The 22,667-nt window shown below is 44.2% G+C and overlaps 1 protein-coding gene across 11 annotated transcripts in view; it reads left to right on the forward strand.

Annotated features, from left to right (window-relative positions):
* The window catches only part of LOC311016438 (AT-rich interactive domain-containing protein 1B-like), a 159,786-nt gene that overhangs the window by 47,496 nt on the left and 89,623 nt on the right, over nt 1–22,667 (forward strand). For all 11 annotated transcript variants that reach the window (XM_084014115.1, XM_084014116.1, XM_084014117.1 and 8 more), the window contains exon 4: nt 7,701–7,805. In XM_084014115.1, coding sequence (XP_083870241.1) covers nt 7,701–7,805 — 105 coding nt within the window. The remainder of the gene's footprint in view (nt 1–7,700; nt 7,806–22,667) is intronic.

A 22,667-nucleotide genomic window follows, 5' to 3' on the forward strand; every position in this document is an offset into this window, starting at 1 on the left:
AGGAAACCCTCTATAAACCAAATAGTGCACACATGCTGGTAGACCGCCTGTCTCCTTTAACTTTGAGTACTTCCAGTGTGTCATTTCCTGTCTGACACCCCCCGCCCCTGACCGCTGAAGCAGCAGGCCTTTTCCCCCCACCCTCCACCACCCCCGCTTTTAATCACACCAGGTTAATTAAAAGGCCGTGGAGCCTTTCTGCGTCCTGCCCCCCTGGCTGTATTACACCCACGCTGTAAACTTGCTCTGCTGCCTCCATCCCTGTGACTGCCCCTCAATGCACACACACACACACACACGGAAATGGGAGCTCACCTTGGCAACGAGGTGGAGGGATGGAGGGGAAGTTGCAGGGACAAGACGCAGGAAATGAGCGGCAGGAAGGAGTGTGTGTGTGTGTGAAGTGAGAGTGAAAGAATAGGATGTGGTGAGAGGCGTGCGTGCAGGGGCCACTGCGTGTGGGTGGGCGGGGCGCCCCAAAGTTCAATGTCATTAATTGGTGACCATTTGAATATTAAGTGAAGAGCTCTGTTAATTAACAGGATAATAAAAGTGCTGCTGGCTGGAAGGGAGTGTACGGAGAGAGGGAGGGATGGAGGGATGGAGGGAGGACAGGCTGTGGAAATGGAGGGCATATGGTGAGAGAGAGGAGGTGGTGGAGAGAGAGAGCGCGAGGCTGGGTGCGGGGTGATAAGAGGGAGAGAGAGACGTCCATGGGTAAAGGTCTGGCAGTGGTAATTTGCGGAGAGCCGCGTTAATTGTCATAACCTTTTAAATGGCAGAGTTTATCGGAGTCCTCTAAATGTCCCTGCGTATCGCCACGGCAACCCTGGGCCTGCCGCACTCTGATTGGCCGCCGCTGACGAGCACTTAAGCTTGATGAGTTTTCAGGCAAAAACGAAATGATAAAATTGAAAAGAAAAAATCTGCTGAATATGTCAGCTAGGTTTAGTGTGTATGAGCGTGTGTGATGGTGTGTCTGCATGTGTGTGAGACAATGTTTTTAATTTAGTGGGTTTTTACCTTCACATTGACTGACACTCGCTAATTGCTCGACTAGAATCCGCCACTGTTTTTTTTTCTCTTCTTCTTCTTTTTCCCTTTTTTGATTTATGTTTGTTTTTCTACAGCCGAGCTGCAATTCAAATGCAAATGAACGAGAACGGGAGAGGTGTTTTTGGAACGGTTAGGACAATCATAATGGCTCAGAAAAAAAGGAGGCCGGTAGTTAGCGGCACAGCACCCTAGGGGCCTAATTTAGCTGCCATTTGTTAGGAAATGCCGCTACATTTGTTCCTGGATACAGACTTCACAGACAGGGAGAAAGAGAAAACACACACACACGAAAAAAATGTCAAAGTCGAACTCGCCAACACACCGCTATTGTTCCTCCGTGCTTTAGCAAAAGTCATGTGGGTGTACACCAGTTTGGGTGGATGTCCTCTTTAACTGCGAGCCAAAGCAATTGAAGTGAATGGGCGGATGGGGGTGGTGGTGACAGGGACTTTGCGAAGAGTGTGTGAAGTGAGGATGGCACAAAGACTGGCTCTTATTTGATTAGCCTGTGTAGAGGAACGAGAATGAAAGCCCTGGCAACGGCATCTGCAGCTAACACTGTCAGCTACGTTTGACATCATCCCTGAGGGATGGCCTGCACACATACCAGTGTGTGTCCCTGCATGTGCATCTAGTCCTGTGTCTGCATGTGTGTTTGTGTTTATATTGGCAAGAGTGAACGTGTGGCTGTGTGTGTGTGTGTGTGTGTGTGTACAGACTGTGCCAGAGTGTGTATGTGTGTGTTGGAGCTCTGGTCCTTTCTTGTAGTCTCTTTGTGCTAAAGGTCAGGGGATTGCGGAGATAGAATCCAATCTGAAGGACACAGCACTAGAACAGGCCCTGTTACAAATGGACCTATTAAGATAGGCTGGACACACACACACACACACACACACACACACACACACTGACATAGATATAGGCATACACTCACAGGCATCCTTGCATACACATATACACATATAGCAGCTGTTTCCATTGTAATGCTCACCTTTTCTGTATTAATAGATGGTACCCTAGAATAAAGGCCCATGCTTTCCATGCCGTCTGATCAACATACTTTTAAAAGGCAGTTGCAGGAGATGAATGCAGGCCTGCCCTATAATATATTTACAGCATATCCGACATGATCAGAATGTAACTGCAATGTTTTCCAAATATTCCCGGAATGGATCAAACGATGTAAGTGTCAAGAAAACATGAAAGACAAGCACACCATAACCAAATGTTGATTTGTCACATATTTCAGAACACGGCGTAGCTCGCACTCGCTGCTGATTGTTGCTTTAATTACGGTTCAGTCAGTCTGATTGGTGTGAGCATGTGTGCGTATCTGCAAGTCTGAACCAACGTGTCTGTGAACGCGGGGTGTTGAATATGGATGTCCCCCCCCACCACCAACGCCGCCTCTCCTTAATGCACAGGAGCTTTTTTTTACAAGACTGTTAGTGTTTCCTCTTTAAAGGTTGGTAATTTCTTTAGCAGTGAAGCCAAATTGAACTTAAAAACGCTAGCTTCCACAGTAATTACTGAGAGAGAGCAAGGCATACACACATAATTATGGAAACAAAGATATTGACAAACAACAGGAAACACACTTCCTCACCTCTCACTGTCTATTTCTGCAGTGACTGACCCCCGTCTCAGTGGGTAAGAAAGAGTGTGTACTGTATATGGACATCTTGTTGTCGTTGGGGTGATGTGGCAGAGGGTGGCGGTAAAATACACTGTGTTTCATGATGTGTGTGTGTATGGTAAGGCAGCGTGTTTGGTGGGGGGAGGGGGGGCCTCTCTCCTAAAGACATGCAATTAAGCTTAATTTTTAATGAATATTAATGGCATTAGCGTCAGATTTTGTGGAGATGTGCATCTGCCAAGGTGCAGGCGAAGAAGGGGGGTGACTAATTCATTTGGTAGTCATGAGGAGAACGGCTGGAGACAGGAAAGGATGGGGGGAGGAGAGGGGGGTGGCGAAGGAAAGGTAGAGGAGGACGGAGAGGGAAAAGAGGAAGGGTGATGGATAAAACGAAAGAGATGGGTGTGAGAGGTGTGGAGAAAGCAAGGGATTAATTAGGAGAGCGAGCGGACAGAAAGGTAGAAGAGGAGAGCGAGAAGGAGGTAGGGTGATGGAAAACGAGTTAAAACGAAGAGGATCGAGTGGCTGTTGAGGGAAGGTAGGAGTAAACAGTGAAACAAATCGAATTAGGATAGGAAAAAAAAGTAGGAAAACACAGCCGACAGAGAAAAGAAGTTGACCACGATGATAAAGCGAGAGCCAGCGTGTGACGAAAGCACTGACATCTGCACACAAAGTTTATAAAAGCAAGATAGCCCAGGGCAGAAAAAGGCCGTGGAAAAAAGGATTAAAAAGCAAGCATGTTAAACATTTAAAAAAAAAATAATACCGAAGTATAGTTTGAACTAACCCACATCTTTTTCTCACTGTTAAAAAGAAGGAGGGAAAAAAAGGAGATCGAGACAGATGTCAGCCAAAATCAGCTTAACGTAATGGCTGTGAATTTTCGCTCCCTCCCGCTGCTTTCTGTTGTGTCAAGTGGTGGCATCAAATGTGCTTTCTTGCTGTCGTGACAGTTTCATTGCTTGTTTTCCGAGGCAATCAAACTCGTACAAGCAAAGCGGTGTGACGTTTCACCTTGCTCCCTGCTTGAATGTAGAGGTAGAAAGTGTGAAGTGCGACCAACCAAAAAGCCTCAGTACAACATGCTTAAATTAGGTGTGAGCCAGAAAAGGAAGGAAGTGTCAAATTGGTTGTATGTCATTGTTGAAATGACTGTTTGGGGCAACATTGTGCTCTCGATTTTCTTGAAACAAAAGGACTAAAACACTATCTCTGGGAGGTATTGTACTGTAGCGCAACTTGCCCTTTGACCTCTTTAACAAAGTCTAACATCATAATAACCGGTAACAAAAAAATGGAATTACAAACCAGACCTGATTACTCCACGTGTGCAATATCACATTCCAGACAACACCGTCAACATGTTTCAGCTTTCCGAACATTTCTCACTTGCCGACTGACTCCCGTTCCTGAGTGCCTGGGATTAACGCGGCGCTGCAATATTGATTTGCGTCTGCATAAAGCCTCTCCGGCTCTATATATTACACCACATTCAGCAGTCATCTATTCAATCAAATCTAATATTACACTGCCTCTCCACACAGCTGTCTAATAGCATTTAACTCACAGTTTGATTCCTGCATTCCCTCATGTACTTCAAACGCTTGCCTTCAATATCCTTCATTCGTTTCTACTATGCCAAGAAGTCTTTTGAAATGCACGGAGGATGAATGAGCGTGTCTCTGTGTGTGTGTGTGTGTGTGTGTGTGTGTGAAGACAGGATTAGCTGTGGCCTAAGGCTTAAGGTATGGAGTGGAGTGTATTTTAGAAGCTTCTAAATTAGCTGGGAAATGGGATTTTGAGACAATGGACTGGAAAAAACTCAAATGAAAGGATGCACTCCCAGCACTCCTTCATTTGCCTCTGATGTTCTCTCGCGCTCGCTTTTTCCAGTCTTTTTTTCACACTGTTGTTTTCTCTCTCTCTCTCTCTCTCTCTCTCTCTCTCTCTCTCTCTCTCTCTCTCTCTCTCTCTCTCTCTCTCTCCTTCCCATCTCCCAGCTCACCTTCTGCATTGCATGGCTGCATCTGGCCTCCCGCCTCCCAGCCTCTGTTACTATCTGTCTCACCCTCTCCCTGTCCATATTACAGTTGACAGTGATGATGTAAGAGCGTGAGTGTAAACAGTAGTATGAGGCTAACCTCACTTTGACCCACTTAAAACGGAAATCCCCTCGAGTGCACACGTGCACACACACACGCACACACACACACACACACACACACACACAGCCTTATATGCCTGAGTAAATATTGGACTTGGTTCAGCAGCCACTCTTCTGTTCTCATTTCACTGTGTGAGCAACTGTCTGTCCTTGCATGTTCATCTGAGAACGGATTTGTGCACATGTACACACTCGTCCACCTATCAGGAAGACGCCACAAATCTCCTCGCCTCTATTTCCTGTCCTCCTCCCGCCTCTCATCCCTTCCTTTCCCCTGGCCTTTATTTACCTGGAGGTGTGTTTGTGTCCACGCCTGGTTTCTGCTCACGACAACGCTCACTTCCGGCTATGTAACGGAAGCCTGACGCTTGGCGTGTCGAGGCTCCCATTGATGAACACAATCATGCAGAAACGGGGCTTGCCCTGGGTCCTTTGTTTTTAAATAAAACCTCTGTTTTTTGCTGCGATCCTGTTGTCAAGTGTCTCTGCACGAACCCACTTATGCAATAATATGTGATCCAGTGATTGAACCGCATCTGGGTGAGCAGGGTTTCCCTCTGGCTTTTGATTCAGGAGATGTTGCTGGTTTTGGGGTTTTAGGTTATGATTGGATTAAGGAAACTATTGTGGCAAGATTGTGGCAGGATGTTCCATTTATTTAGCTGTCTATTTTCACTGTCACTGTTATTCCAATAAAAAAGAAAACATTTATTTATTCAGAAAGTCTAATTCAAATCAAGATCTTTTTCTCTTTTTTTTTCTCTTTTTCAAGAGAAGCCTGAAAATAAGTCACAAGCAAGATAACAATGAGACACAGACACAAAACAATCTCTTATATGAATAAGAATATCAGCAGGTAGAAGGGATTATTGTGTGTGTACATTTAAATTTCATAAAATGAATGACAAAATAAAAACATGTTTAGTAGATACTTAATTGAACACAATAGCATTTTCTCTTTCTCTGCTTCATGTTTTGACAGATTATGGAAGCAGGACTTTTTGTGTTGTTGACATGCCTTTATTCTCTATCTATTTGCTGACATTATGGCTGTATGGTAAATCAGTGGGTGGAGGATGACACTACCAATGCAATAGAATATATGTTAAGTGTCCAGTAGCCTATATGTCTACATAGATGGAATAATAGACAGGAAACGTTCGGATTTTTAACATTTTCTGTATTTTTACTCTTAGTGCTTCTGAGATTTAATTGGCCAATAATTGAAATGTGGATTTGAAGGGACTACTCTAGGGCATTTCAGGTCATTAAATTACCTGTTCTTAATAATGGATGAATGAATACATTAACTTTTAGTCGCCGTGTGCACAGCTGCTAATGCAGCATGCAAATGTGCGTAGAGCGACTTTACAGATAATGTATAGTGTGTGTATAAAACCTTACATCGGATTGCATAGAATGAGTGTACAAAAAGTAGCAAATTGGTATTATTCACCCTGGAAGCACAAATTACGACACATTTAATGCTCTAATAATAGATCCATTTCACGTAGTACATCTCTCGCTGTGAAGGATAATCTTCAGCTATAAAATTATATCACCTAGCTGACAGGGATATTGCCCACCTACTACAGTATAATCACACAACAGATAAGAAATCAAACTGTGGTGGAAAAATGGATTTTGAAAGTAAAAAGCTGAACACACCCTGTACGTGTGTGTGTGTGTGTGTGTGTCCGTGTGTGTATATCATAAATGGGACTGTGCGTGTACGTACAGCGTAATGTGTTTGGTTGTGTGTTGGAGCACTCACGTGTGATCTCTCGCCGCGTCTCGCCGATCATTTATCACTAATCCTTCCACACAGAGCTCCTTAACAAGTTGCCATTGTGCTGCCAACGCTTAACATGATGGAGGAACGACCTCCGTGGTGAATGAAAAGACGAGGGAGAGGGAAGGAGGGAGAGATATGGAGGGAGGGAGAGGGAGAGGGAGAGGGCAACACCTCCGACAATGGGGAGAAAATTGGTTTACACTAGATAGGCTTGTGATTACAGAGGAAAAGAAAATGACTTAGATTGAACAATAGGACTGAGTGTGTGTATTGGTGTGTGTCTGTATGTATGTGTGTGTTGTTGTTTTTTTTCTTCTCGAGGATTAGTGGGTGGTTAGGCCGGGATTTGGTTGAAACGAATTGGCGGGTATAGTGTGCTGATGGGTGAATGTGTTTCTGTTTTTCAGTCTGCATGAACTGTATCAGTGTGTTTGTGTGGAAATCAGAGCCGTGACAACCTCAACAGTCCAACTCATTCTCTCGATCTCTGTCACACATTTAGACAAGTTTCAATTGTTTTGAATACTATGACATAACTAGTCTAGGAGGAGAAGTAATGATTTCAACTCTTCAAGGATACTAACGATACTGTGCCTTTGAGTCAATGTCACTACTAATATTTGGATGAAGAAAAAATCCAATAATGTTCTGACATATGAATTGTTTTTGTTTTTCATGCACATATACAGTATACATAAATGCACATTTAAAAAAAATCAAATGTGTACATAAAAGAAAGCAAATACTGCTCGAAGTCAGTTAAGCCATGAACTTATTATTCTTAACATGGACAGAGGACACTGTAATGACAACGCTTTGAAATTGCCCAGAGCCATTTTACTGCATTATATGGTGTAATTGTCTCTCCCCCCCTCATAACTGTCAAAACACATGATATACAGTATTTGTAATATCCTAATTTCGAATCCCCTTCAGAACTCAAAAATATTGGCAATATACTGTCAAATAAATCCTTTAAATTTATCAATCATAGATGTAAATGACTCTCTGTGTTTCTCCCCCTCTATCTCTGTTTTTCTTTCAAGGAGGCCCAGCAGGAGACGTACAACACCAGGGGTCCGGCCCAAGGGAACTCTGGGAAGGCCAACAATGAGGATGGCGTCCCCCAAGACCGCCCGTCCAGTCTGCCGGTGAGTGACTGATGGTTCTGCCCACCAATAAGCACACAGTATCACTGGTTTGACACTTAGAGAATTAAATGTTAAAGAAAATAGTATGTGTGTGTGTGTGTGTGTGTGTGTGTGTGTGTGTGTGAGTGAAAGGGAAGAAGGGTTCTTTTGTTGTAGCAAAACACATCACGAAGCCTCAAAGAAACACTTGTTTCTGTGTCTTCTTCTACTTTCTGAATTTTTCCTGACATTCAGTTGTAAGCCTTTCTGTCCAATCAGATGCCTCCGCTCACCCCGTGAAACGCCTCTTAGTCTCATGTCCCATGGTAGACATGGATTCCACTGCTGGTTTCAGAGTTTATGTCTGTGTTTTGACTGGTGTCCATGCCGAAGGCAAAAAGGCCACGTGCATCCGCCCGCCATGCACCCGCTCACACATACACCCACGTGTACAGAAAAAAGCATATGCACGGACACAGACATTCTTGCTAATGCACGCAGTCACACATTCAAAACCCACACGCATTTGGCATTTGGACGAGCTAAAAATCGTTAAGCAGGTTGACTGGGGGAGTAATTGAGAAGAAATGGTGAGGCCAGGCTGATCTATGAGGGGAGAGAGATGCGGGCTGCTCCGGTTTTGTTGGCTAAACGAATCGTTTTTTTACTCTCTATCATTTCTCCCCTCACAGCTCCTCGGCACTTTCAAGAATAAAATAAATAGACATTTGCAAATGTTCGCAAATATTGGCACTGCTTGAGGTGCCCGCCGTTTAATTTACCAGATACTTTGGAACTGCCTCTGGAGTGGAGGAATGAACTGCGAGGAAGACTAAATTAAGTGTATGAACTCAAATTAAGCCATACCATTTTCCATAAACTGATACTTTTTCAAGTCTGTGTTCATTGCTCGTGTAATGCACGTTGATGCTCGACTCTGCTTTGATTCAAATCAGTGGCTGATTTATCTGTCAGTTTTCCTTCTCCTGTTTCTCATGCTCACAGATAGTCACACACTCTTTTTTATCTCTGTCTCAGTTTTTTCCTCCGTAACATACTAGTAGTATGTCATCTGCTTTATCTTGGCATATTTTCTCCCTTTTTTCTTTCATTTTTATTCTCCCACACTCTTTACTCCCCCCTTCCCTTTTCCTCTCTGTCTTTCCCTCTAAAGTAGCATCATGAAAGCTTTTTTTTTTTCACCCTCGTGCTATAATGAGAAATGGCCTTGATGTATCAGTGTGTGAATCCGGAGTGAGAGAGCAAGGCGAGGCGAGGAGCCACTGCAGTCGCGGGGGCCGATCTATTTGAACCGCGGCCGATATCACCCCATATTCCCTCACCACTTTAATCCTGGCATTTTACCCCTTGGGTTCTCCGTGTGTTTTCGCATCCCATCCGAAGCGCGTGGCTCGGCGAGATCCTAATCGGTGGCAAGTTTTGATGAGAGAGAGACACAGAGAGGGAGAGATGGAGAGATAGAAGAGGGGAGAGAGAAATTGCTCGGCGTTTGCCAGGCTCTTCCAGCAAGCTGTCACTGCAGAGATGTAACCATTTTTTCCCCCTCCCCCCTCTCTCTTTCTCACTCTCTCGCCGGCGTTTGATGTCAGATCTAAAGCTGCTGTCATCTTTTTTTTTTCTTTCTCTCTGTCAGGAGGGAGGGAGCGCGGGTCGGCAAAGTGTCATGTTGTTGTTTTGGGACGAGTCTGCTCTGTGATGTGGCGGGATTTTTGAAGGGAGACCAAAGGGAAAAAAGTGCTTTAGTAACTTATCACAAATGCAAGTCACAGTGCCCCGCGGGTCTTTTCAAATGCAATAAATAGGAGATACAGCATGCCTTGTGTTCCATATCATTGTACAGTATCTATATTGTTAATGATGCTGTTAATCATTATAAATAGAATAGCACAAAGCAGGCACTCAGCACTAGTGAGTGAGTGAGTGAGTGAGTGAGTGAGTGAGTGAGTGAGTGAGTGAGTGGTGGTATTTTCATTGTATACTTTTTTTCATTTTAACATCTTCTCTCAAAATCCGATTTTCGATTACGATTACGATTATTTTGTGAAATGACAAAAGGCAAAGAAATTATTTCAAATATGCTGTTTTTTATTGAATATTTTGGGTGCAAACCTTGCTCTTATTAAACAAAAAAATCCCTCAAGGGATTAATATAAAGAACGATTAATGAACTTTTGCCATCTGGCTTTGCTCCATGTTATCTTCTTGTAGACCTCTTGTAAACAAAAAAACAATTTATTTGGGATTAAGAGAAAAACCTCACTTTCACATGTATCTTAAGGTTTGTCCATTAAACAAAAATGAATGAATAAAGTGCAGAACTTTAACTTAACTAAAAATCGTCCTACCTAATCGCTAATTGGACAGGCCTATTCTCACCTTTACAAGAAGTATTATACGTAATATTATTTTAAGGTCTCCCAGCAGCTTTTTCATTGCATCATTTTAAACTGACCTGCCATCATTTTAATAGGGTTAGGATTAACATTACAGCGCTCCTCCTAAAGTATTTTCAGCCTCTTCTTGTTCTGGTCTAGCCGAGCCTGTTCCTCCAGTTCAACACAGGGAAGTCAGGAGCTACAGTAAAGATCATCTATTAAGAAGATGAACCACTTTTGATGGTTTGTACTTCATGTAAAAACTATTTCAATAAAGTTTGTGTCGCCAACCAAAGGCCATAACTTTCAACAAAACCTTTTCGTCCTCATTTCTCCCATGAGATGCATCAGGCGTCACTGTTATGATTGCACAAAAAACGATGCTTCTCTTTGTTGAGTTGTCATTTTTAAAGATGACCCACATTTCCCCACGACAGGCAATTATGGGTCAATAAAAGGTGACGTGTCATGTTGGATAGCCAGACTACATGATTGGCTCAGGGTGACATAATGGCTGCTTGCCTGTTAGTTCCTGCAGTGTGTGGTCATGTGTACATGGAAATAGAATAAGAGTGAGAGCTCTGTATCTTCCTCCTCTCTGTAGCGCCCTTAGCCCTTTGCATCCTTTGCTTAACACCGCTAAGCAGAGCCAGTTCTCCCAGTGCCACAGTGGAGGTGAGGAGCCAGGGCTTCAACCCCTCACATGCCCCCTCCCCGACTCCACCGCCACCCCTGTTCCAGTCACTACATGTTCCCTGCTCTCCGGTGCTCCCCTGACAGCCTGCCAAGCTGCCGCACAGTCTCCCATCCTCTGGGACATGGGAGAGGATGGCCAGCCATGTGGAAAGATGGAGAGAGAGCTGGGGGTGGGAGGGTGAGGTGAGAATGGGGGGGGGGGGGGGGGTGAAGAGCAGGATGAGATAGACAATGAGAGAGAGAGAGCGTGAAGCGGTGAAGTGAAACGTGGTTATCTTTTTGTCACTTGTTCAGGGTGAGGGATGTTGAATTCAGGCTATGGGGTTCCAGCAACGACATGTTATTCACACTAGTGGACACACACACACACACAGACACACACACAGACACACATAGAGAAAGAAAATGTTGTATGTCTTCCAGTGCTCATTTGGCCCTCTTTGACTTATTTTCTATCAGACGAAAAGGGAAATTCAGAAACACTATCTCTCCCTGCTGTCTCTTCCCTCTCACTCCTGTCCACCTTGCCCTCCTCTGTTATTCCAAGTGTTAGGTCATGAATGATTGACAGGGCACAGCTGGAGAGGCCTGCTCCCCCTCCCCTCCCTCGCTCCTCGCACGGCCCCCTCTTTGCTCACAAACACGCGCGCGTCGCACACTTTGATACACAGTCTGTCCTCTGTGAGCCGTTTTCACACACCGAGTGTGTGTGTGTGTGTGTGTGCTCTATCAGAGCGTGTCAGTCAGGCTGCCTATACAGTGCGTGCTCTCACTCTGGCTCTCCCCACTGTTGTGTTTTATTTTAGAGTCCCCAGGCAGGCAGACGGGCCAGCAGGCAGCAAAGAGTAATGTCAGCCAGCAGGGTTCAATTCAGCCTCCACATTAGTGCTCACGGGGGGGGGGAAGGAGGGGAGAGGAGAGGAGAAAGGGAGGTAGACTCGAGAAAGCAAAGAAGTGCAATGGAGATGAGCAGTGAAGAGAGGGAATGAGCCGAAGTATGGGGGGCGAAAAACTCTGAGGGACTTGTGGAAAGAAAAGTCTCTTATATTGCTTTGGACATATGGTTTAAAATATACAGAGATTACATACTCTAGATGGTAAATCATTCAGCATAATATTTCAAGAGACCATTCCAATTGCACTAGCCGTCATACCAAGTGCATTTTCAAAGTAGGAATATCATTTCTGCTTATATTTTGGTGTGTACACTTCAAATATATTTATGCAGCGTGTGAGAGAGAAAAGGAGGGGAGGTGGGGGAGAGAGGGAGGCAGGGAGACTCAGAGACGAGATGTTCTCTGGACCCTGCAGCCTATTCTTAGCACAGACAGCGGCACTGAAGGCCACAGCAGCTCCCTGCCACTGCTATGAACACATTGCGGCTCTGAGAATAGGACAGCTAATCTGAAGCCCGTTTTCACAGGGGAATGCTCCTGGTCACGCCACTCTCAAACCCGTAGACCTATTTGCTCCAATATGAGTGAGAGCGATTGATTCATTGTCCCTTTATGTTTTGATAGACCCTACCCGCTCCGCAGGGTCCCATCATTTTCCATAGCGTTTGAGATTTCTGTATCAAACTTTCACAGAATTGCTTCTTCTCTTTCTATTTTTTTGCACGAGACGTGTTCCCACCTCCCCGTTTAGCTGCAGCCCCAGATATCATGACACAGCGAGTCAGAGGACCCTGGCTTCATCTAAAATGCAGACGGGCTATTTTTCCGCTTGTATGCCAGCCTGTTTTCATTTGCCGCTCATGAATGATTTAGCACGCACACACAGTTTCATGTACACGCGTAGTTTTTTTGATCCTCAAGAGCCGGGAACACGTGTTTTTGCCGGGGCTATACCATTCGTTTCCCAGCGGCTTGGAAACACAGACAGGAAGTGCAATTGATCTGCGGTTAAAATGTATCTGGGTCTTTTCATCTGTACACATCTTCAGCATTGTTTCGAACCTAGACAAGTCACCTGGGATCATATGTGATCTGTATTTGCAGCCACTGTAGTTTTAATTAGGCTGTTTCTAAATATTTGTAGCTTGTTGAGAATATTTTTGGAGCTCAAATGCCTGCAATGCCGTGATAAGAATAAGCGCTGGGATTCAGTTTGAATTCTGAACACACTGCAGCTCTACAAGTCCAGTTTGAAATGTTGACCAGCCATTAGTTTCAACCACTTTGTTGACAAGCATCTACCCTGCTGAAGTGTCCTTTAGCAGGATGCTGAATCCTACCAGCTGCTCTGCAGCTCACACTGTACTCTCATCCCCCGTAGAGGAGAGACGCACCAAAAGAGAATCTCCCTATGGGGATCAATAAAGTATTTTTTGCCTGAAGGCTTTTAGTTGTATTTTATGGCAAAATTTGATGGCTACACACTGTTCTGCCTATTGGGAGCTATGCTGGCTAGTGTAGGTTGTTAAAGCAAACTGGTAACACAAGGTTGAGCAGCAGCGGTACAGGGAGAGGGGAAGGAGCTCTGCCGCTGTGGTGGAAGCCATGTTTATACTCATCCACCCCTGACGGGCGGGCTGACTGAAGCCCAGCAGAGTGGTGAAACTGTGTGTGCACTCTCTGTCCGAGCACTACTCTTAAACACTTACCTACCTCTATGCTTACACATGCGTGCACCCCCAGTGTGTGACAGGCTTTATGATTTGAGAGTGAGGAGGAAATGGAGAGGGATGAACTTGGTTAAGAAAACACCAGTCCGGTTCCACTGGCGCCTCTCTCACCAGCCTCTCCTACAGAGGAGGAGAGACAGAGGGGGGAGATAAGAGAGGAGGAGGAAGAGAGGGAGCAATGACTGACCCTAGAAGGAGAGAAATGTTTCTTCCCTGCATCTTTTTTTATTCTTTGCCCAACAGTTCTCCTTCTCTGGCTGGTGGCTTTTGTCAAAGCTCCTTTCTTCTAACAGATTAGGAAGGCTAGTTCAAATTCAGGACAAAAGAGGACAGCTCTGGGTTTCCATTAACACACACACACACACACACACACACACACACACACACACACACACACACACACACACACGCTGTATTTGATCTGTGTTTCAGTGAGAATCAGGATTCTGCATAAACACGATGTAAATGGAATGTGGATGACTGCCTGTATGCATGTATTGATATGTGTGTGTGTGTGTGTGTGTGTGTGTGTGGAGCAGTGCTGTTGGATATACATCAGTAAATGAACATGACACACTGTGTTTGACCAGTTTGGCTTGTCCTTTGGAGGTGTTACATCCGATGTTGTTGTTCAGCTGTGAAGAAGATCCTCAGTTCAATCTGTTTGATTTGATTTTGATTAAAAACAAAAACTCTTTCATATTGATTTCAGAACACCAAATAGATCCCCTCAAGTGCATACTTGATATATAGATTTAATTTTCACCAAACAGTAATGCCACACATGCCCTTCTGGCACCAAGCCCTCCGTTATAAATGGTGATTTTTCTGTTACCACATTAACATTTACATTAACTGTTAATATGTCTTCAAATGTTATTGAGCCAATCTGAACTAGAGATTGGAAACATATGTTATATTCATTAGTAATTTGGACATGGAGACGTTCTCTTGTGAAATTATTTTTCAGCAAATTAATCTGGAAGGATTTCTCTCCCTCCTTGGATGATAATGTGGATTGAAGTAACAAATATTTCAAGTTGAGTGGCAGTTACTGTTTTTTTCTTCTTTTTTCTTCTTCTCGTTTTTTTTTTCACTTTTATGACTGTAGCAGAGAAAACAGTACAATAGTGAGCCAGAGTGAAAAAAGGACTAAGAGTTGCTGTCGGAGGAAAGAATAAGTAAAAGACTGCATCATCTCCCTCCTTCCTTTTCCTCCCCATCTCACTCCTACTTTCCTTCCCCCCTCCCTTCTTCAGTGTCTCCCCACTGCCCCGCTTCCCCTTTCACTCCCTCTTTCCCTCGCTTCAGTCATCCACTTCTAACCTTTCTGGGTTTATTTTTATGTCTGGTCCTGGATGCCTGGTCTCCCAGCAGGCTGGCTAAGCAGGGGAGGGAGGGAGGGAGGAAGGAGCCAGCAGAGGAACGCAGGAGAAGAAAAGTGAAGGGATTAAAAGAAGGATGGAGGGGGGAAGGAGCCATCAGAGAGGGGAATGATCTGTCATCACCATGGCTCCCTCTGGCTGCTGGGAGGCTGAAATTACATCTGACTTTGAAGTTAGGGGCAGCCGCCAGTGTTGCTATAGTGACAGGAAGTCTGTGTGTGTGTGTGTGTGTGTGTGTGTGTGTGTGTGTGTGTGTGTGTGTGTGTGTGTGTGTTTAAACTCCATGGGAGGTTTATTATGCATGATGCACACACTGTGACTAGTCCTGATGGCATTACAGTGCTGTTATTAATCTACTCTCATAAGATACCTGTGCTTTAAACACATCCACATACATGCACGCATGAACATATCTGGGAAAGTAAATCCACACACACACACACACACATGCACACACACACACACACACACACACAGGCACGCACGCACACACGACCCATTTCACAGCTGGATTCAAACTTCATGTCGTGCCTTTTAAAGATTAAGATAAAGTTTTCCCTCTTATTATCTTTGAGAAGGTTTAACTGGCTGCACACTGCGCTCACAGGCAAATGCAGAAGCAACGGCATATGAATAACACACACATACGTGTGTGCACACACACAAACACACACATTTGTTCAGATTGCAGATAGCTGTGTTTGGGTTGTTTGAGCTGCTAATATTCCACTGAGTCTTCTAATATTTATGGCTTTTGTTTCAAACTCTTGAGACCGAAGAGAAGAAAAAAGATTTCAAAGGTAATATACTGTTATAGATAGATAGATAGATAGATAGATAGATAGATAGATAGATAGATAGATAGATAGATAGATAGATAGATAGATAGATAGATAGATAGATAGATGAAAAAGAGGAAGGGAGGGAGAGAGGAGACGTATATGGAGAGGACGGATGGAGAGGTTGAAAATAATGTGCCATTAATGCAGAGCCAGGCTCTTGCTGAGGGCCCAGCGCCAATCTGCATCTCCCTACAGTCTGCCTGCTATACATTTTTCATGAACGCTGAGCGAGAATTAGCGACGGATTGCTGCTGCAAATCGCTTCTCCTTGGTCGGGGGCCGATGGAGGGGGAAAGGAAGAGGGAAAGAGGGATGAGAGTAAAGAAATGAGCAGTGGTGGAATAGAGGAGAACAGTACAGGATGATTGGAAGTGATGTGGAGACGCCTGCGAAATATAATTATTTCACAGGCGTCGTCTCCGAGCACAATGTCAACACTTATTATGACCAGCAGATACATAACCAAGTCATATTCAATGTCCATATGCAGTGATGATGTATGTATACGTGTTTAATGTCACTTTGTACAGGTTCTACATTATATTTTACTCAGTTTTGTAGTGTATCTTTATACTGAATGTGGGAATGCCAGAATCTGCAACAATTTTCTCTTTCTGTACTGACGATTGATGCACATTTTGTCCACCGTTAACATTTTAACATCTAATGTCAGGTGCTATTGTCCTTGTTAAAATCCTACCTGCAAAGGAAGTGGTGTTTTATGTTTGTTTTTTTCCACGTTTTTATGTTTGGAGTGGCCACTTTGGCTAAACGGAGAAAGAACAGAGTGACATCTACAAATGAAAATGAAATTAAAAAAAAACCCCATAAAAGGCTTTGAAGTGGTTGAATTATTTCATTAATAATCATCCTGCTGAGTTAGAAGTTCTTTATTCAACTGTAGCGCTGGATTATTATATACTATTTGCCGTCTCCAAGCTGATATAACCACGATGACATCATCAGGGTCAACAGACTTGACAATGCTCATCCAGAGACACAACACACATTATACAACAGTTTTTATGAGATGAGTAGAACTGTAGTAAACTTGACCTTTATGTCTAAAAGAAAATGTGGTATTTTTCTTCTGTAGTTCAGTCCGGTCGTCTCTCCCCTCCTCTCCTCTCCTCTCCCCTCCCCTCCTCTCCCCTCCTCTCCCCTCCTCTCCTCTCCTCTCCTCTTCTCTCCTCTCCCCTCCTCTCCTCTCCTCTCCTCTCCTCTCCTCTCCTCTCCTCTCCCCTCCTCTCCTCTCCTCTTCTCTCCTCTCCTCTCCCCTCCCCTCCTCTCCTCTTCTCTCCTCTTCACTCCTCTCCCCTCCTCTCCCCTCCTCTCCTCTCCCCTCCCCTCCTCTCCTCTTCTCTCCTCTCCTCTCCTCTCCCCTCCCCTCCTCTCCTCTCCTCTCCTCTCCTCTCCTCTCCCCTCCTCTCCTCTTCTCTCCTCTCCTCTCCTCTCCCCTCCTCTCCTCTCCTCTCCTGTCCTCTCCTCTCCCCTCCTCTCCTCTCCCCTCCTCTCCTCTCCCCTCCTCTCCTCTCCCCTCCCCTCCTCTCCTCTCCTCTACTCTCCTCATATTTCCTCTCCTTGGCCTGAGCCATATAGTTCTGACCCCAATCTTAGCCGGCTCTCTCTACTCCAATATACTGACGGCCACTTTCATTTTCCACTAGTGACCTTGCACTGCCATTATAGACCCTCGCTGACCGACTGGCTGACTAACTCGCTTACTCACATGCTGTCCGCTTTACTGACTAGTTGTCCATCTGCTCCCTGTTTCTCTAAAGAACAATTTCCCGACCTGAGTTTGACTTTGTGCGATGGGATGGCATTTGTAGGTGTGTGAAGGCACCAAAATCACTCATCTGTCTCTAATCTCACAGTCAGTCTGCAAGTTATAGCAGAATCGATATTATTTGATATTCTATAGCCTGCAGTTCCATAAATGAGTGATTTATTTTAGGATGCAACGGTTGATAATTTTCACTATTTCATCTCAAATGTTTTAAGAAACACACAACTATGTTAGTGTCCGAGTGTGTTACATACCAAATAGTGTCCCTGTTGTGTCTTTGTGTGCAATATGTTTCAGTGTTATTCTCGGGAACCTGGGACATAGTTATCATTGGGATGTCCACTGCTACAGCATTACTGTTTTATATAGACTATCGGATGGACCCAGAAATGAGTATCTGTATCAGTGATGAAAAAGAAAGAAGTTTTTGACAAGAGAAGATGTGTATTGTGATTGTAGAAGATTGTGTGTGTGTTTGTGTGTGTGTGTGTCTATGATTGCTGCTGTAATCTGCTCTCTCCTGCCAGCCATGGTTATTACAGTTGTCGATATGGTGCTCAGGGCTTTATAGACACAAGCAACAAGAGTCAATCTGGACACCCGCCAGAGTGTGTATGTGTGTGCCAAAGGGCTTTAATATGTTCGTTGCTTGTGTGTGTGTGTGTGTGTGTGTGTGTGTGCATGTGTGCGCGTGATCCTTTGCTCTTGTGTGTATGTAATTGAGCTCTCCTCTCATGTACAGACCGGTTCGACAGTGTGTTAATTACTTACGTTACAAAGTGTTTGACCCAACATTGTACTCATAATATCTAACAACATGCACCGGCTTGCTTTCAAATACATGGAGCTCGTGTTCAGCAGATCAGCACCGATTCTGACTCAGAGATCGGTCCAAGGTGGTCGGACACCAGCGCTGTAGGACGTGTGAGCAGTAGGACCATTAACACACAAGCCTGCAGTGAGGCATGGCTCTTATTCTTTGTTTTGACTTTATCCTGGCATGCATGCTTATGCATGTTTACTGTGTTAGAGACGTGGTTGCTTCACTGCTAATGTATTAAAGAGGGAGCCTCAAAAAGGAAAAAAGCTTCCGTGTTGCAGGAGAGTCAAAAAGGGAATAGAAGAAGAAAGAGAGAACGAGGGAGAAAGAGGAAGGCAGGGAGAAGGGAATTAGCTGGGATGGAATCAGGGAAGGAAGGAGGCATCGAGGTGTGGAGGGTTTTCTCCTCATGGTATTCAGTCTTGACTGATGCCTGTTGTTCAGTCCTCTTCTACTGTTTACCGTCCTGCCAGTGTGATTGTTATCAGGGCTTGGCAGAGGGTTACAATGGGACTGAAACAATATGTGTGTCACATTTGCTTTTGTAACACTGTCATACATGCAAAAGCACACAAACACACACAGAGAGAAACACACACATCGTGAGGGTCACTGATGGCCCATTTTCCCAGTCACACTGCTCTTTTGGAAGTGTACGACCATCTGTCTGATTTGGCCAAACGATTAAACGCATCTTCGCCCTCTCTCTCTCTCTCTCTCTCTCTCTCTCTCTCTCTCTCTCTCTCTCTCTCTGGCTCTCTCCGAGTGTGTGTGTGTTTGCGCGCCAGCAGTGTGATTGAGGTCTCCTCACACATCAGCAACCTGTGACCTCCGCAGTATGCAAACACCCATGGTTTGTGACTGTGTGTGTGTGTTTCTATTATTGTGCTGTGATGAAATAAAATGTCTATCTCCTGACACATATACCACAGTAAAATATAGTAACAGTAACAATATCCCTTCTGTTAATCTGTTTTTTGATGGATTCTTCATTAGCTCTTATTCTTGGAAATGTTTCTGTACGTAACATTTCGTTGTTGTAATTGATTGTTATTAAGTGCAATGGTTGTTTCTTTGTGGAGTATACAACTCTTTTAATTATTGCATGATGTAATAAGACCCCCGGCGCCTACATCACCCATTAAAAATCTGACGATATTTTCTGAAACTATGCAGCAGTCCATCGACAACACTCTTGACCTTTTTAGGGGACACAGAGTCAATTGGGGGTTTGGAAATACCACCATAATGAAGTTAAGACGTCTTTTAAAATAGCTGTTATTCCCTGACATATGACAGCATATGCTGCTACTCATACTGCTTTTGCTTTTTTTGCATTTTTGATGCAGGATTTAAACTTGTGATGGAGTATATCTACATATTAAATTGCATTCCTTTTGGCGAATGCATACATATCCTCCCCCAATGGATGTTAAAAGGGATTTGAGTACTTCATCCACCTCTGACCAATAGACAAATGTCCATTTATGCAGCCAAACACCAAACTCATCAGAGGAATCACAAAAAACATTAGTCCTGTTTAGACCGTGCAGGTCCCACACACACACACACACACACACACACACACACAGTATGGACCAACACACTCAGTCGGGGTAATTTTGAAAGAGTCTTGTGGTAGCTTTGCATAGCATTTAGGCTAATGGCGTGCCATGTGCTTCCTCCCAGGTCAGTGCATCCATTAGCAGCCATATTACTGCCACATAATGGCTTATTGGTTAGTGGGAAAAAATTACCAAGGGGCCAGGACAAGAAGGGAGAGATAGAGAGATAAAAAGATGAAGGGAGAGAGAGAAAGAGATGTCTCTAGCAGGGCCTCTGAATTGAGTTACAGCTGTTATGATTTGTCGTCTCTCAAGTCTTTTTCTCTCTCTTCTTTTTCATTTCTCATTTCCACCCCGTTCTCTTTTACCCTCAGGGCTTCGGGAGGTTTTTATCTTTCTAATGAGCCGTTGATTCTTTTTCTTTTTTTTGTCATCGCCTCATTCGTTCTGGATGGAAGGCAATATTTGTCATACTGTCAAGCCGGTGTTTGCATCTCGGGTGCATGCGTGTCTGCGTGTGTGGACTGCAGCGCAACTAAGCGGTGCAAAGTGTTTACGCGGTGTTTTTGGCTGGCGTTGGCGGTAGAAGTGGACGCAGGGGTCAGAGTGGTTTGGCACGTTTGCCCAGGTCCCATGTTTCACTCCCCGCCTTATGAAAATGCAGCTCGGTGGGCGGCCTCCACTTGACTTGATTGTTTTAATTGGTCGGACACATTTGCAACACACGTACTCCGGGTTACAGCGGTCTCCGCCGCGCAACCGCTGCTCTGAAATGTATTGTTGTTGTGATATTTTGTCCAGCGAATGTGGGACTCTGCTCTGTTCGGTTCAACTTTGCATGAGTCATCCTGCTCCTACACACTCATATGCATATTCTGTAAACACACTCGCAAGCACGCACACACAGACACACACACACACACACATATACAAACAGACAGTTTGGAGTAGGGAGAAGTTTAAAGGTGATCCTCTGTTATGAGTAAAATTCATAAATATGTATAAGGCACAGATTGTAATGTGAATACACACACACACACACACACACACACACAAGAATTAACTGTCTAGTGTGTGTCAGTCACTCACTCATGTTTGTGTATCAGTGGCTGCTTGGCAGTAACTCGGCAAGCATGTACTTACTTGCAGGCTTGGCTTGGGTCGTACGTGTGTGTGTGTGTGTGTGTGTGTGTGTTGGGTGTGTGTGTGTGTGTGTGTGTGTGTTGGGGGTGTGTGTGGGTTAAAATGATGTGGAAATCAAATTCACCTTGAAGTGTCCTTCTCTCTCCCCTCACCACCCCCGTATTTTTGCCTTCGTCTTTGCTTTGAACGCACTGCAGCACTCAGTTCAAAGAGAGACGCCTGCTTGTGCGTGTGTGTGTGTGTGTGTGTGTGTTTGTGTGTGTGTGCATGTGCGTGTGTTTGTTAGTAATGATAGCAGGGTTTGAGATGGAAAGAGGCAGAAAGAGAGACAGACCCGCCGTTGCACTCCTCTAACTTTGTGTGTGTGTGTGTGTGTGTGTGTGTGTGTGTGTGTGTGTGTGCATGCACTGTTCCTCTTCATGTGTGAGTGTAGGCACATCGCATTGATATTTATATTTAGTATATTTCTGCCAGTACATGAACTTGAATATGTATATTCGTAGACACACACACACACACACACACACACACACACACACACACACACACACACACACACACACAACACAAACGTGAACAGGAACTCCGGGGATCTTATTGGAGTATTTGACCTTAAGGTCACCCACTGGTATTAATCGACAGCTTCAGATGGCGATCGATATCTGATATTCACAGTTGACTTTTGCAAGGATAATCAAACAGGATTAATGTTCCCAGCACTTATTTGTCTCAGTTGCACGCGAGACCTGAGAAAATAAAAGGACAAATGGAAGGATGGAACGCAGAAAAGAGGGAAGGAAAAAAAAGAAGGAAGGAAAAATAAACTCAACATGGTTTTCTGAGGCAAAGTTAAAAAGGAAGGAAAAAAACATATCTAAGGAGGTTGGAAGGATGGACTGACATTGAGAAGGAAATGATGTAACAAGTCCTGGGTTTTAAAGATCTTGGGAAATAAAGACAGAAGAGACAGACTATAGAGACATTTGGACTGCAAGAGAAGAAATATTCACATCCTCTCCAGGCCAGATGGAGAGTGTCTCTCTCTGTCTCCCTCAGTCTCTCTCTCTTGCTCTCTTACTGGCTCCTCCTGGGTCCCACAGAGGCTGGTTTAAGACGACGAGGCAGCAGGGCAGGAGACAGTAAGTAAAGGTCACCCCGTCTTTCTTTTCCTCCCCGCAACCTCTTTCTTTCCATCTCTGAAATGATTTCCTCTCAAAACCTCTGCTTCTGTTATACGGAGAAACGTTGCAGCTTGGCACCGGAACACAGAATGATTGCCAGAGGAAATCCTGAATGTTTACTCTAAAGGTGCGTTCACGTCACTTGTTATAGTATAATTACTGCCACCTCAAATCAAAGCAGTTATTGTATCTGCTAATTGTAGCCTCCTTCAACTTCTGTCTGGAATCCAAATGCTGTCTCTACAAAGCAGAATAACATGATATATTTTATAATAGCAAACTTTAAAACAAATAGCATATAGAAAATAATGAAAATGCAATTAGAATGAATCATTTCTGTAATATTATGAATTTAAATCAATTTTAAAGACAATTGCCAACCACTTAATGTCCCTTCTATACCTCTAAAAAAAACCACAATATCTTTCTTTCTCAATTGT

The sequence above is a fragment of the Eutrigla gurnardus genome, assembly GCF_963514095.1.
Source record: "Eutrigla gurnardus genome assembly, chromosome: 7".
NCBI classification, from domain to species: Eukaryota; Metazoa; Chordata; class Actinopteri; order Perciformes; family Triglidae; genus Eutrigla; species Eutrigla gurnardus.